This window comes from Haliaeetus albicilla, chromosome Z (genome assembly GCF_947461875.1).
Source record: "Haliaeetus albicilla chromosome Z, bHalAlb1.1, whole genome shotgun sequence".
Lineage (NCBI taxonomy): Eukaryota > Metazoa > Chordata > Aves > Accipitriformes > Accipitridae > Haliaeetus > Haliaeetus albicilla.
In genome coordinates this window covers 30,069,879-30,084,554 of record NC_091516.1, presented here as the reverse complement: position 1 = coordinate 30,084,554, position 14,676 = coordinate 30,069,879, and the positions used below count along the sequence as shown (strand labels likewise).

At 41.6% G+C, this 14,676-nt stretch overlaps 1 protein-coding gene across 3 annotated transcripts in view; it reads right to left on the bottom strand.

Moving 5' to 3' along the window:
- Positions 1-14,676, bottom strand: part of LOC104323190 (TLE family member 4, transcriptional corepressor) — a 100,283-nt gene that overhangs the window by 39,844 nt on the left and 45,763 nt on the right. For 2 of the 3 annotated variants that reach the window (XM_069777166.1, XM_069777168.1), the window contains 2 exons: positions 3,544-3,748; positions 3,112-3,128 (listed from right to left, as the gene is read on the bottom strand). In XM_069777166.1, coding sequence (XP_069633267.1) covers positions 3,112-3,128; positions 3,544-3,748 — 222 coding nt within the window. The remainder of the gene's footprint in view (positions 1-3,111; positions 3,129-3,543; positions 3,749-14,676) is intronic. The other variant, XM_069777167.1, reaches the window with a different exon arrangement.

Here is a 14,676-nt window from a genome sequence, read left to right as displayed (position 1 = left end):
GGTAGAAAAATGCTTGCGGGGTGCAATTAGCAAGCAAGAATCCACTGCAGAATAATCCTTTTTTTTTTTTTTTTAAAAGAAGTTTTACTGCTTTGAAAAGGGGACGCACCAAGTCCTCTGTGAAAAGCTGCTCGGTTAACTGCAGAGCTGTTTGTCTTTCTGTCTAAACACATTATATTCCCTCAGAGCCCTTAAGCCAGGGCTGCACTTTGAGCACAGCCCTGGCGCTTGCCACCCTTCCCTTCCCTTTGTCCGCTCCGCAGCCTTGCCGCTGCACAAAGAGCGCTCCCATGACCCAGTTTACCGCATCTAGAGTTTTCCCACACTTCAAACTTTGCAAAGGATTCAGAGGACTGAATCCAACACAAAATCAGAGACCTCCCAAAGCCACCCTTCTCCACAGAGCTTGCTGTGCTGATGCTGATCTATTATTTAGAAATAGCTCTTGAACAATCTCGTGTTTACCTGGAAGGTGACTACTCGGTTTCAGTAGCCACGGAACTGCTCACTCAGGGGAGGTGCTGTGAAGGATGCGAGCCCAGTCTGGCTTACCAGGCAGGAAACATCACGTTCAGAAGAGTGATGCAAACTGCCTTTTCCCTGGCCTGAACCAGGACGAGGGTGGGGACCGGCACTGCTAGAGAGAGCAAGTTACACGAAGACAACTGCCCAGCAAATCCAAAGCGTTGGCAGTGGTGGCAAGAAATCAGATGCTTCAGCCAAACTCTTTCCTTTGTAGAAATGGGTAGGGTACCTTCGTTATCTGAATCGTACACTAAAGTGTAAATTTACACTTTATGAGCTATTCTAAAATCTGCCCTGCTTAATAATCTGTATCAGCAAGAAAACACTTTAAAGTGTCTCTCACAATTAAACGCAGGCACAACCTTGTATAAATCAAAATTTTGCTACCATATCAAAACGTTACACTGGGGCTGTATAACATTGCCCATATCCTCATTACATGCTACACTAATTACTACCAGCAGATTCAGAATTTTCTGCACATTAGAGGCTTTTAGAGGAGCTATAAAAAATTTCAGGCACCATTAATTTAAATTTGTATTGAAATTTCCTTTTGACAGATGGCCAAAAATTACTTACTATTTAGAGTACCAGAGCTGCCTGTTTGCACATTAGAAGAGGAAAGGGAAAAATTAAAAGCAAGAAGGAAATTTATGTCACGTTCATTACCTGTTAAATGTTAAGGAGCATTATCCTGCATGAATAAATTATTTCATACAAGCACACAGGCTCCAGCTGCTGGCAACTGGCACGTTCTGGCTGGCAAAAACCATCCCAAGTCACACGGCAGACAATCATAAAAAGCCTCTCTTAACCAGGAGCCACTTAAGGGAGGACAGATCGATCGAACAAGCGACTAACTGCTACTCTGGGCATCACTGAAAACATTTAAGGAAATTAGCAAACTATTTCACCTTGCAAAGCTGGCAGCAAGCCCCATAACGCTGACACATGAGCCAACTCACAATCTGAACACCGTGCAAGACAAACATCTACTTATCATTTCACAGTAAATTGGCACAAAGTAGCGACACCCTCCTCTCCCTCTTGAAGCTGTATGAGTAACAGCGTCTTTGAATCATTCCCAGACAAAATCAGCCTTTTTGGTATAAACACTCCCCATAACAGCCATGCCAGCATAAACACCCCAACATCCCACAGACATTACAGAAACACGACTAGCGTATTTTGTTTAAAAACAGTGGTCGGCATATACTAGCAGTTCTCGTCGTTCACTTTCTCGAGTGAAACGCTTCATGGTTCCAACTGTACAGGTATGCAAAGTCGTTAAAGAAACCAGGCGGGTTTGTATTCCCACATTTAGGTGTCTTCCCTACTTGTACTTGTTTGTTTGGGTGCAGGAAAAAAGAAAATGGACTAAACGTATATGTTCACAGCAAACAGGGGGTGTTCTAGGGAAATCATCACTAATCTGCACCCAGCCTCGCCACATAAAGCAGTAATCCCAGTTTCTAGCCCTCATGACAAGGAAGGTGAAGTGAAATCCAACGTGCTGTTGTCCTACGTTGGCAGATAGACAGCTTCAGTGCCTTTGCTGCTCACAGTAAAAACTGACAGTTCCTGTCAGCTCCTTGTTGTTATGCAGAGCCATGTGGGTAACAGCAAAACTGACAACCATCGGCTCAGTTGCACTCGGCTGGGACGTGGCGGAGTTGCCAGTGGCAGAATGGGCACGCTGAAGAAGGCTGCGGGACACATCCCCACCTGGAGCTGCTGGAGAAGCAAAGGCACAGCTCCTCACATGGCGGAGTTGGTAAACCGCCAGCAGCGGCAAGGAGAGCAGACTGATCTGGGAGAGGGCAGGGCCAAGATGTACCTCCCCACTTGCAGCATTAAACCCCCAGGAGCCTCTGAGAGACTCTGGTGGCTATACAGTACGGACAAGCATCCAGGCACATACGCTGAACTGTAGTCATATGCATCGCCGTATGCTCAAAACTACGCAAGCCACGAGGTGTGTATTGCATCTCCTTATAAACACCACCACGCACAGGATGGTGCGCACAGGTATGCTGCAGAGTCATATTCAGAACCTGAAAGTTAACTTTTGGAAAAGGAAGGCAGGATCAATCCTCAGTGCGAGCAGCACCTTCGCTGGGGTAGGGAACAGCAGCTCGCTCCTCTCCAATGGCTTCAGCCAGGGCAGTGGGCAGCACCCCACCCCTCCCCTGTGAGCGACAGAGCTCTGCTTCCATAACTGCATTATTAGGGTATTATCAGAATTACAATTTACAGCCTCCAAATGACTTAAAACTACCAGCTAATTCTTTCTGTCTCATAAGCTTGGGCAGAGAGCCCAGGCAGCCCTTTCCTTTTACCCAGGAACAGGCTCAGTGCTGTTCCACCAAACCCACAGCACGGCATGTTGCCTGCAATCCTAACTCCCCCACTACCAGCCACTTTCTTAGTGTGATACACGGTCTGTGCAGGGCTCTGCTAATCAACATGAGCGTCACCACCCGGTTTCACTTTGTGACTTTTTCCACCACTCTGGGCCATACTTCAGAAAAACGCAGCGTGCAGCTCTTTCAAGCCACCCCTTACACCTATGAAATGGAGCCCTACCTTGATGGAGTCTCTGTCTGCACGCAGAGCAGCCCCCGTGTGCAAGGAGGGGAGGAGGCAGTGGCAGGGGATGGGGAGGCGGGGGGAGAGAGAAAGAGAAAAGTGCTAGTTAGTTTACATAAAATTATACATTTCTCATACTCAGAAGAAAGAATCCTGATGTCTGTTAAATAATAAATTGCACAGATGTTAACTTTCCTGTACAGTTAATTATTAATACTGTGTAGCCAGATTTATGAAACTGGATTTCTAGCATTTGAACACAATTTCTGGCTACTGCTAGGTAATAAATACTGAAGCAATTAGCTAGGAATCCTTGCGAAAGTTCCTTTTTTTGTTGTTGTTTTGGTTTGTTTTTTTTTAAAGAGGAGAGTTTAAAAAAAGGAAAGAAGAGAAATGAATGAAGACACACACTCATCTGGCAGCACCTACCTCTTTGGTGATCGTTATCATGGTGCTTCTTCTCATCTTTAATTGGGAGGTGGGACTGCCCCCCCAGCGCACTGGACAGTGCCAGGAGACCAGCACTGCTGCCAATGGGTGGGATGGCCGGAGGCTGCAAGCCCGAGGGGTGCGGAGTGAGCGGCACGGGAAGACCATGTCCATGTGACAAATGCTGGGCCTGGAGTTGTTGCTGCTGTGAAAAACGAAACACAGATATTGAATTTGTTCAGGGAGCCAGGGGTTGTCCGACTGATCCTGTACATCAAATGTGATTGATCGCATCAACCAATGCTTCTGATCGATCCAGATATCAACTCTCACAAACACCCTGGCATTTTAAAAATGTCCATATGTTTGGACACAACAGCATCGGTAAACTTCAGGCTGAATTAAAAGAACAACAAAAAATTTTAAAGAAAGAATAAAGGAAAGGAATTTTACAGTTTTGGTGAAATTTTTATGTCTCTGACAGAGGTATTGCATTTTACTCTTTCTAGCAGAAATGCACCACGTACACGTCTAATCAAAACATATGTAACTATAAAAGCAGTTATATAATGCCAAAAAAAAAGCTGCTGAAAATTGAGAAAATTAGTGTTAAACAGTTCTCCCAGCGCTACTGCACAGCATGCAGTGAGAGTTAATTTGAAAGAGAAAACCTGAATTAACAATCCAGAAAAGGAAACTGGTTGCAGCCACCGTTTTAAGCCCTTTAAGTGTCCTCAGCGGTACTTGAGCAAATTACTAAAGAAAATCTAATGTAGCAAGGCTTGGGTCCTCCTGTAGGCTTGCTCAATAATGCTGAAATAATTGGGCACTCTGTGCACGTTTAGTGATGCTCGAATGAAAAGCTAGAGGCCTGCCCTTGTACTCTTCTCTAGCTGCTGACTCTGTGTTGTGACAGGTTTATTTGAGTGGGACTGTGATGCATGCACCAGTAACTGCGCTGACAAGAGTTTAAAGTCATTTTTACCAGTACACTGGCAACACATAGAGAAAGCCCTTGAGAGGTTCGAATTGGAGTGCTTGACCTCAACTAGAGCTGCACCAAGCTCTGTGCTATACTAACCACTGTGGGAGAGGCAGATTGTTTGTTGCTACTCAATGAGAGGGCAGGGAAAAAAAAAAAAAACCCAAAACAAAAAAACAGGTGAAAAAGCTATGTTAACTATATCCTAAGTGAGATCTGTTCAGGTCTAAGGCTTGCCCACTAACCGTCCAACTAATTTCTGTTCATACAGTAACTAGATCAGCTCTGAAATTTTCTTTTTGTTTTCAAGCAGTCACTGCTCAGGACTCAGGGTAAATCAAATCAAAAGTCCTCTAGGATTGCTCTGTCCCCCCTGCAAGTCTGTATATAAGACTTTGGAAGAAGAAGAAATAAAAACTTAACTCGCTTTGCATAAAAACATTCCATTTTAAATTCCTAATTCCATTTTAAATTCCTAATTGCAAAGATTCAAGTCCTACTTTTGTTTGGTTTTCACTTGAGCCTAAATTCACTTCCCACCTTGCAACCCAGCTCTTTAATGAAACAAGAGACAATACACTCTTCACTTCATTTTTCTCTTCCCTCCCTAGCATGAATCTCTACATAAGGGTGAGCTGAAAGTAAAAGACTGAGAGTCACATACAGCATACTACGTAACTCGTGCAGCACACTGCATGCATGCCTCCCTCAACACCCCCCTGTGAAAGTACAGATCCTTCTCTTACTCTTGGAAATACAACCCAGGTGGTAGAATCAGACTGGCAGTGGCACATGCATGTCATCCAACCCAGATCAGTGCCAGGGAAAGGAGGGGAACAATCCAAAGGAAGGCAAAGAAAAAATATTTAAAATACAAAAAATAAGGGGGGGTGGGGGGGAGAAGCACAAAAAAACCCACAAACAAACAAACAAAAACCCAAAACCCACAACAGAACGAAAATTCTTCCAGGTGGAAGAGGGAAGGCTCAATCCTTTCCCTGGTTGCAAACCCATGTCATTCCAGCAGGCGCTCCTTCTTGTAGAAAGTATCAAACACATTTTTCTTGCTTGATAGTATTATGGAAGGATGCTTCATTTCTCAGAATTTTAAACTAACTACAGTGAAACAAAGCAAGAGCCAACAGTGTATTGTTTAGCTTCAGGGTTTGAATGGGGCTGCCTTACAGCAAGGGAACAATCTGGCATGCCTGATTTGGGGAGGGAGGAAGAGAGCGAGAGAAAGAAAAGGAATGGACAAAATAATCTGTGTTCTGGAGTCTCATTTTAAACAAGGAATTTCCCATTCTTGTTCAAGAACATGCTATAAACCACTGCAAGAAGGCATCTGCCTGAATCCGCCAGTGGTTTGAAGCGAAGACTTTGAGGAGAGCCTGAGCATATCAACAGTGACAGAGCTTTCCCCTTGTTAAGTATTTCTCTGTCAACCAAAGTGTACCAGGTAAGGGACACTCATTGCACAGTACTGTACAATCCATACAGATCTGCCTAATGACCCACCCAGTTTGCATTATATGACCTCCTCTATGGATACAGGATGGTTTCCGAAGAGCTTGAAGAAAACTGCACCACAAGTGCAATCCCCTTTTTTTACTGCTCTTTTTTAGGAACCTCTCTACATAGCTCAGTAAGACAGCAGCACAGACTGCACCCTGGATGTACTGAACATCATTAATACCTCCCAGATATAACATGGGCATTAGGAGTAGTATGGGTAATGACACCTCAGTGCCTAGTGGCTTGACATTACCCAGAACAGCATGGCTGGCCCAGTCCCTCTTGGCCAAGAACTGACATGTTTTCACTGCAAGTTGAATTCCAGAGAGCTCTGAAAATAACTGGAGAGAGTAGGAAAAAAAAAACAAAACCCCAAACAAAAAACAAACCAACAGCCTTCCTGCCGTGCAGAACCCTTCTGAAGAGACCAAGCTCTTCCATGGAAAATGATGGGAACATCAAATCTAGAAGAATATGCCCCCTGCAGTCACAATATTGTCATTCACTGATACAGTAGAAGTTTGGTGCAATTCAGTAACATTGTAATGGCACAAAAACACTTTGCTATGAAAACCAGACTGCTAAATAAATCTAAGCTAACACCCAAAATTCCAGTATAGCCCCACATGCCTGTGCCACACAGACATAGATAACCTGGGTCTAAAAGTTCAACAACAGGAGGAGGATCGTTGACTAGGATTGCATTGGTACAGGAAGGACTACAAACTCCTCCAACACCTTCAGCAACGTTGTACGGCAAAAGTGCGGCACTGGTCTGAAAACAGAAATGACAAGAATTCAAGTGAAACACTGGGCAAGCTTTTGCTCTCAGAATCTAAAAAGGCAAAAGGAAAAAAAATATATGATTGCATAATTAAGCACTGTTTGCTAACAGACGTACTCAAGAAGGTAAAGACAAAGTGACAGTGCATCCCTAACTGCTGTTTCCAGATCTCTGAAATCTATTACTAAATTCAAATGCCCACAATATCCACAGCTTTGGTTTGCTTTTCCACTGCCGATGGGTGTCACTGGTGAGCATCAGCTTCCCGGGTGGCCTGTACACAGCTTGCTTGGTTACAGGGAAAGTTATAAAAACAAGGGCAATTCCTTAACCCACTGGGCATCAGGTTAGTGCTACAAAGTGGTAAAAAAAGGTGGTCTCCTCTAGTCATCAAAATGCCAAAGATATGGAGGAGTAAGACAACTGACAGATATTCTCCCCATACAGAAACACTCCACTGTGGAAGAAAGTTTACGTTTCTTTCTGCCTATACCATGAATTTAGATCATAAAATCTGACACAATTTAAAAACTTGCAAGGAAGGCCTGAAAATGAGCCAGCTGAGCAACCACATAATTTTTTTGATGTTGCTGTAATGCTTTCACTTCCCACTGCTCCATCTTCCTTTTAATTTGTTATCCTCAGTCATGTTATTTATGAACTCTTAGCATGTGGTTAACTTTAGACAATCCCATCACAGCTGACTACCGTATGCGTAAAGTCAAGCATACATTTTCAGCATCAATGCATAATAGGTGAAAACTTGCAAAGGCACTACACCAGGCTTTATTATGCTGTAAATTTCCCAGAACTATTTAAAAATAAAAACAGCAACAGTTAGCCACCAAGAGATATGCCCTACAGAACTGTGAATAGATTGCAATGTTTTTAAGAAACATCCGACACACAAAAATATAAGAGCAAGAGTAAACCCAGCAGTCAGAAAGAAGCCACAAAAGAAGACTGCGTTCTTTTGGTAATAAGTTTAGGAAGATGATCACTGAAATCAGCTTAGTAGTAAAAACTGAAGTAAAACTTTCAAGACATACGTTAACATGTCAAATAAAGATAACATCTGGTTACTACTAATCTGGTTTTATTTTTTAATTTTCTGTATATTCTTCTAGGCAGTGTACAGTAAAGAGTAAAATAACTCCAAAGTCACATCTAAACAAATGGGTAAAAAGGCTTTGCAAAAGGTTCTTATCTGAGTATCACTAATTTTTACAACTGCAATTCTAAATATTGATGCTGAGCCTAATTCTTTTCCCAACACATCTTAAGAGATCAAATTTAAAGTAAAATGTGATAATAAACCCACTAACAAATTAGCTTCTAATGCTCTCTTGTTATAGTCAGCACATTCAAAGCCTATTTTCCTGGAAAAGGTTCAAGTTTTTACTGGATACTTTCCAAGCAGCTCTTTGTCACAATAATCTACCACTTTTCCTCTTACAGACCCTGAAAGTTCACAGCCATTATCCAAACAACCTGAACATACTCCTCTAACCTGAAGACATTTCTAATGTTAACAAACTAATGTCTCAAAAAGGTATTTTATATCTATATACATGGGTGCACTACCCATACCTGCAATACAGCTGGGAGGGGACCTCAAAAACTCTGGATAAAATAGCTTCATTGTCTGAAATTTGTTAGATGAAGTGATTGATTGCTCAGGGTGAATCATTAGTAAAGGCAGCATACAGATAAAACAGGAACCAAGGTGAAGAGCAAATAAAGACATAAAAACAATGGCTCGAGAGTACGCAGTATCAATGTCAATGGTTTAAAGACCAGCAAGAAAAAGAAGTCCTTTGGCACACACAATTATGAGTGTGCTTAGGATGATAGGAATTTTTATCTGTCATGCCTGTTCGCACCCCTGACATGATGTGCACTGTTTGTACTTCCTTTTCTCTCTCTGCTGGTCCTCTATGCATGTGTATCACATCATTGGTTTGCCATAAGGAGACTGTGGTACAGATGTAGGGTAGAGCAATCTACTATCTTTACTCTTCTAAGGGAGAGTGATCATTTAGCAAATGAACATGCCCAGTGTGAAAGAAAGGTATCAGAGATTGGTGGGGACTCTAAACAATCAGACGCAGCTTATATACTGGAAAACACAAACGTTGTTTCTGTTCACAAAGGGGAATGATTGCACTGGTTAGAAAAAATCTAGGAAAAAAATGAAAAATGGTGAAAAAAGAGGGACAATAAGGAGGAGACCAATAATAATAATAATAATAATAATAATAATAATAACAACAACAACAACAACAATAATAAAAAACTTTTTAAAAAGCAGCAAATGCCAAGCTTTTTACTCTCTAAGAATCAGTAATTTCTGCCTTTGAGAATGCTGATTGTACAGGAGGAAAGCAAGCTCCACTGAGAAAACTATGGGGGGAAGGAAAAAAATCAATAGCTGTCATTAATCAGAAGGGGAGTATTTAGAACTCCTACATAAATAACAAAGAAACTATCAGGATCATATCTCCACAAATTGCCTCAAAGATCTTTTAAGTGATCTAGGAACAAAAAGTCACCTCCCGAATCATACTGTGGGATGAAAGACAATATATGCAGAGCACATTTCCGTTCTTAATCATATATATAGGAACATATGTCAGGATACATGTTTCACCATTTGTCCTCCCTTCCCCCCTTATGACTATTTTTCACTCAGTGAAACAGCATAGACAGAGGACAAAAGTAACAAAAAAATTAATACAACCTACTAGCAAATAAAGATTTGTGGTTAAAAAGGCCAGCATTTTAATAAAGGAAAACCTAGCCTCCTGCAAAAGACCAAGTGCACCTTCCCCCAGAATCCTGGAGTTCAGTTTGCAAGACTTCTGCTTGCAAGACTCCTCTCCATCTCAATTTCACACTGGAGGCGGAGGGAGGCAGAATTAGGCTCTTTAGAATCACTTTCTATTATCATTTAATAAAGGGCAGAAATTCTTGCATAAATCATGCCACATAAGCTCTCTTCTCCTTCCTTCTCCCCCATCAATTGCTACCTAAGGCAAAGAAAATCCACATCTCCTGCAAGGGAAGGCTGAAAGCACCAAATGCAAGTAAGCTCAAGGTCCTACCACATGGAGTGCCAGTGGCATGAAATGTGCCACACATACCAAACCTCCACTTCAAAGCCTTTTCACAAAGACCAATGCAGACAAAAGAGTAATGATGACAGCAACTGGCTGTATTCTGTTACAGCTGAACAGAGGCAAAAATCAGCTCTGAATAGGTGGGTGCACACTGGTTGAGGTACCTTATTTACCAAGTGCTCCACTCACGTCCTACCCATGGACCCTAGGAAGAGATGTTCTCTCCTCTGGACTGACAGCAGGAAAACAGCGTCCCTGTTGTGACCTGGTGAATCTTGGTCCTTTTCTTTAGAGCTACAAAATGAGAGCAAGACTATGCTCTTCCCAGCAGAGTCCTAAATAACCTTCTTCTAGGGCTCTCACATGAAAAAGTTTCTGAAACTCTGGGCTACATAAACATGACTGAAAAGTGAAAAAAGTACCATCTGAGATGTATAATGAATCAAACAATAAAAGCTAGAAGAAAAGTTAAGCAATGCCACTGGTCACAGAGAGACCCGAGCTGCTAAATCTATAAGCAATTCTATCACCAGAGCTTTTATTGTGGCAATTATAATTCACTTCTAAGCTTCCTCACAAGGTATAGTCTAAGAGCCACGTAGCCTTAGCATAAAAGACAAGCATGTTAAGCATCTCACATATGCATTTCCCTAATGCATCTTTAAAAATCAATCCTTAGCAAGTCAAATTTCTGGATAGCAATTACTGAGAAGCACTGGCTCTGTAACTCTGTAAGAGCTAACGCTATGTTTCATCATGCTTACAACACACCAACACACACTGTGTTGGATTTCAGCAAATTGTCTTTGCTTGGGATAAAAACCCGGATTGCTTTGATTGATCCATTCTTCCAACCCATTCTGCGTCTTTAAAGACTGCCATTTCTGCTGCAGCTCTGGTCCTGTGCAGAGCACTGTAATGCCTACTCTTCTCGGTGGTGAGCAGCCTCCTCCCACAGGTCAACATTAGGTGTTAGGACACGTGGATATCATTATGTCTCTCCAAGCAGATTTCCTTGAGAGATGTAGTGTTCTGTCCCTTTAACATAGTGCCGATTAGTCAAATAACTGAAACTTAAAGTGATTTCTTTTGCTTTAGTGCAGTTTCCCAGCTATAGCAGCTTTGATAAAGGAAGGTCTTGACAAGGAGCAAATCACCTGGATTTAAGTTGCAGCGCCAAGACTGTGGAAGGACCATTTGTTCTCTTTACCTCAGACTTCTCCAAAGGTAGAACAGGGAAAGCATTACTCCCTTGTTTCAGAAACATTACTGAAGTTCATCAATGCTTGTGATGCATCCATATACTAAGGAAGTGACTGTGAAAAGTTCACCAAACAATAAGCAAGGAACTGTCTCACTAACAAAAGTCAGACATTCTGACGTATCAGACAATTTCAAGATTTAAGACCACTTAAATTCCTTCTTCATGGATGAACTTAGTATCTGCAAATACTTTCCTTATGCAGTATTTTACTGTCCATCCCAGTTAAGCACTAAAGCCCTCGGTTTACCCTATGTTTAAGATTGGAGACACCAAAAGAACTACCCACATACGTGAAGAAAAGCAAACGCTTGACTGGTCGACTGTATGAAATCCTAGTCTTCATTCACAGCTGTAGGCAACAGCCTACCAAGTGCGGTTGGGAAGAAGTCTAGGTAACAAATATACAACCCTGTTTAGGAGTGATATCTGAGCTCTACAGTATGAAACCATGACCCAGTAATAACCATCTTTAGGCTATACTGTACAGTAAGGGTACATGTTTAAATGGGCTGCATCTCCATTGAGTAAATAAACATTGCTAATTTTGCAATGAAGCCTTTTTGGGAAACCCCTGCCTTCACAACACTTCAAAATCAAAAGATCCTTTATACACTTTTTCTTCTATTCCAAAGCACTGGTACAAGGCCATTACTGAAGGCAATATACAGTACATAATGGACCAAGAGTCTGATGGGAGTATGGCAAATCTATATTTGGTTGGAGACAGCTTCCATACACTGGAGTACAGACCACCTTGGCAACAGTGTTTTCTCCTTTCTACTGTGTGTGAAGTGAGACCGTACAAAAATAAGTCATAAATAAAATATTGCATATGTTCATGCTGTAGAACACGAAGAAAATTCTCCGTAGGACTCCTCATATCTGCACAGATTAATCCTAATTAAAAAAAAAAATACGGTAGTCACATAGCTTTGGTGCCAGGGTTTGGATAACCTTGAGAAACATGGAGGCAGAAGTCAGCTCTCCTGCCTGATCAGATACAGTATGTGAGCCATAACACTCATGTCACATGCACTTACTTAAGCAAAACGAGCAGGGCCTCTGGCATCAGCATATTGGCAGTGAGATGTAATAAGTGGTCTGCACTTCACACTGCAGTGTTACTGACTGCTCATATAGTGATAGACCAATATAAATTCAGTAGCTACCACAGCTACTGAAAATAGGAGAAGAGGAAAACAGTGGCAGCCCATTCCAAGTGTAGCAACAGCATTTAAAATCCATCCTCAGAGTGTTTTTTTCAGTAAATATGGAACCTGGAATTATTTACTTTCTAATTAATTCCCTCAAAAATCCCTAAAAAGATCCTGTGCCTCATTTTCAGCTTTCTTAAATCAGGATAATGCTGCATATGAAGAGTTTTATTTAAATTAGGCCTCCCCTGCAAGGCTCGCTCTTAAACTGGCCCCTGGGTATATGGGGAGAAGAAAAATCCCTATAAAACATCTCTTTCCCCCCCCCAAACCAAAGTGTCTTTAACCTAGCCAGACTTCAGATGAATAATTCAAAACCAGAAGTGCTCACCCAAAAGCCTTCTATGTCTGCAATTCCTTCTACAACTCAATTTCAGGCACTAGGCAGCATCAAAGAATTTGCAGGACCGTATCATCACACATCCTCCATACACAAGCAGCAAAGAAGAGTAATTAAACAGGGAGGAATGAATTTCAACATTTCTTGCGGGGACACAAATAAATACAACTCAAAGCACGCACCCATTAAGTCAACCTCCTCTGCCACCTCCCTCTGTAACAACCTGTGTACAACACACGGCAGATGGCCAACTTGTTTTACAGCATTTAAGCTTCCATCACTGCTTAATATGCCTTCGAACAAGAAATACAGAAGGGCTGGAGAGACAAGTGACTGTTGCCCCATGCTACAACGCACTTGCTCGTTCTACCGCCATCCCCTATCCTCCCCGCAGCTCCCGTTTCTGAACGTGCACACTGGGCAGGAATGACTTTGCCGTACAAACGGGAATCAAAACATTTCCCCTCAGCTGCCTGGGTTCAGCCCCGAAAACCTCTCGCTCTTCCTCACAGTGCAAGCAAACGCAAGAGGCAGAAACAACCCACCCTCCGCGAGGAGTGGGAGATACCTCTGTACATTAAGCACCAACGCAAAAAAGCCCCTCGGCATTTGGCGACAGGAGCCCCGGACCGCGGGCACCATGGCAATGATAGCATGCACCGACACCAAGTTTTTATTACAACTTGTGTGTACTTATCTGCGCTGCGCCACTTCCAGAGGTTTCCACGACTGCGATGGCATACTGTTATTTTTTAAACAGGCGGCGTAATCCACAGGTGTAAAATGGACTGCTCGCTTGAAAGCAACCAAAAATTACACACCTTTCGAGATGGGCCAAACAAGCACCTCAGCCTCAAACACAGGGTAGAAATTGTGACAAGCGGTGTATTAAAGAAGGAACTTTGTAGCTTGATGATTATATGTGACAATACAGAAGGAGTCCTTTCTTCCACTAACTGCCATTTGCTTATTTTTAAAGAAGATAATAAAAGTGACATAATAAAACAAGACCTTTAAAAATTAAACCAAAGCCTTTTTTTTTTTTCACTCAGATGTATAGAATGGTAAAGGAAAAATCATTTAAATCATTTCATTAGTAATACAAGGAATATTTAAATAGATTTAATAGTGCTGCTCCAAACCAATGAATTACGAGTTTAAAACCTATTAAAATGTAATGTTTTTTTCCTGAGCTGAGGGGAGAGAGATTTAAATCCACTGAATTTTAATATTTCAGCTTGAGCTGCAGGAGGTAGAGAAAGTCCAAATGAACTATTCCATCAGCACCATTCAAGCATGAACATTTTAATCAGTTTTACTTCCTTGGAGTTCTCCAACACAGTTTACGCTGTCATTCTGAAAGCACTTAACACAGAGGGTGTGAAAAACCACCAAGGCTTGTTATTGCCTTCACAATTGATGGCAAATAATTTTGCAGACTTCCTATCATTAAAATGTCACTGCTAAAAATTGAGGTTCAGCATTTCTTGTGCTAAACTGCATTTTCTTTGAACGCCATCACATACCTGTTCTTAAGTTTTTGGTACATTTATCTCTCTCCATGTGATAAACAGCCACACAAGCAGTAGCCTCCATTTCTGCCTTACTACCCAACAGCAGTTGAAAACTGACTATTTTAAACAGAGGGAGGAAAAAAAAAAGACTCTGATGTATTTCTTATAAAGTTGCAAGTTAATTCTCTAGTGCCCATATTAAAACGCAACCACATTCGCACAGCATGCTCCAATTATATAGCATAATGGATTTAAAAAAATAATAAAAAAAAACCACCAACAAAAAAAAACCAAAAAGAAGTCACCACATTTTAAGAGAGTTAGATGATTCAATTTAATAATACAGGAAATGAAAACATCATTCCTAATTAGATCATATTACTGATTTAAGGCAACAATTT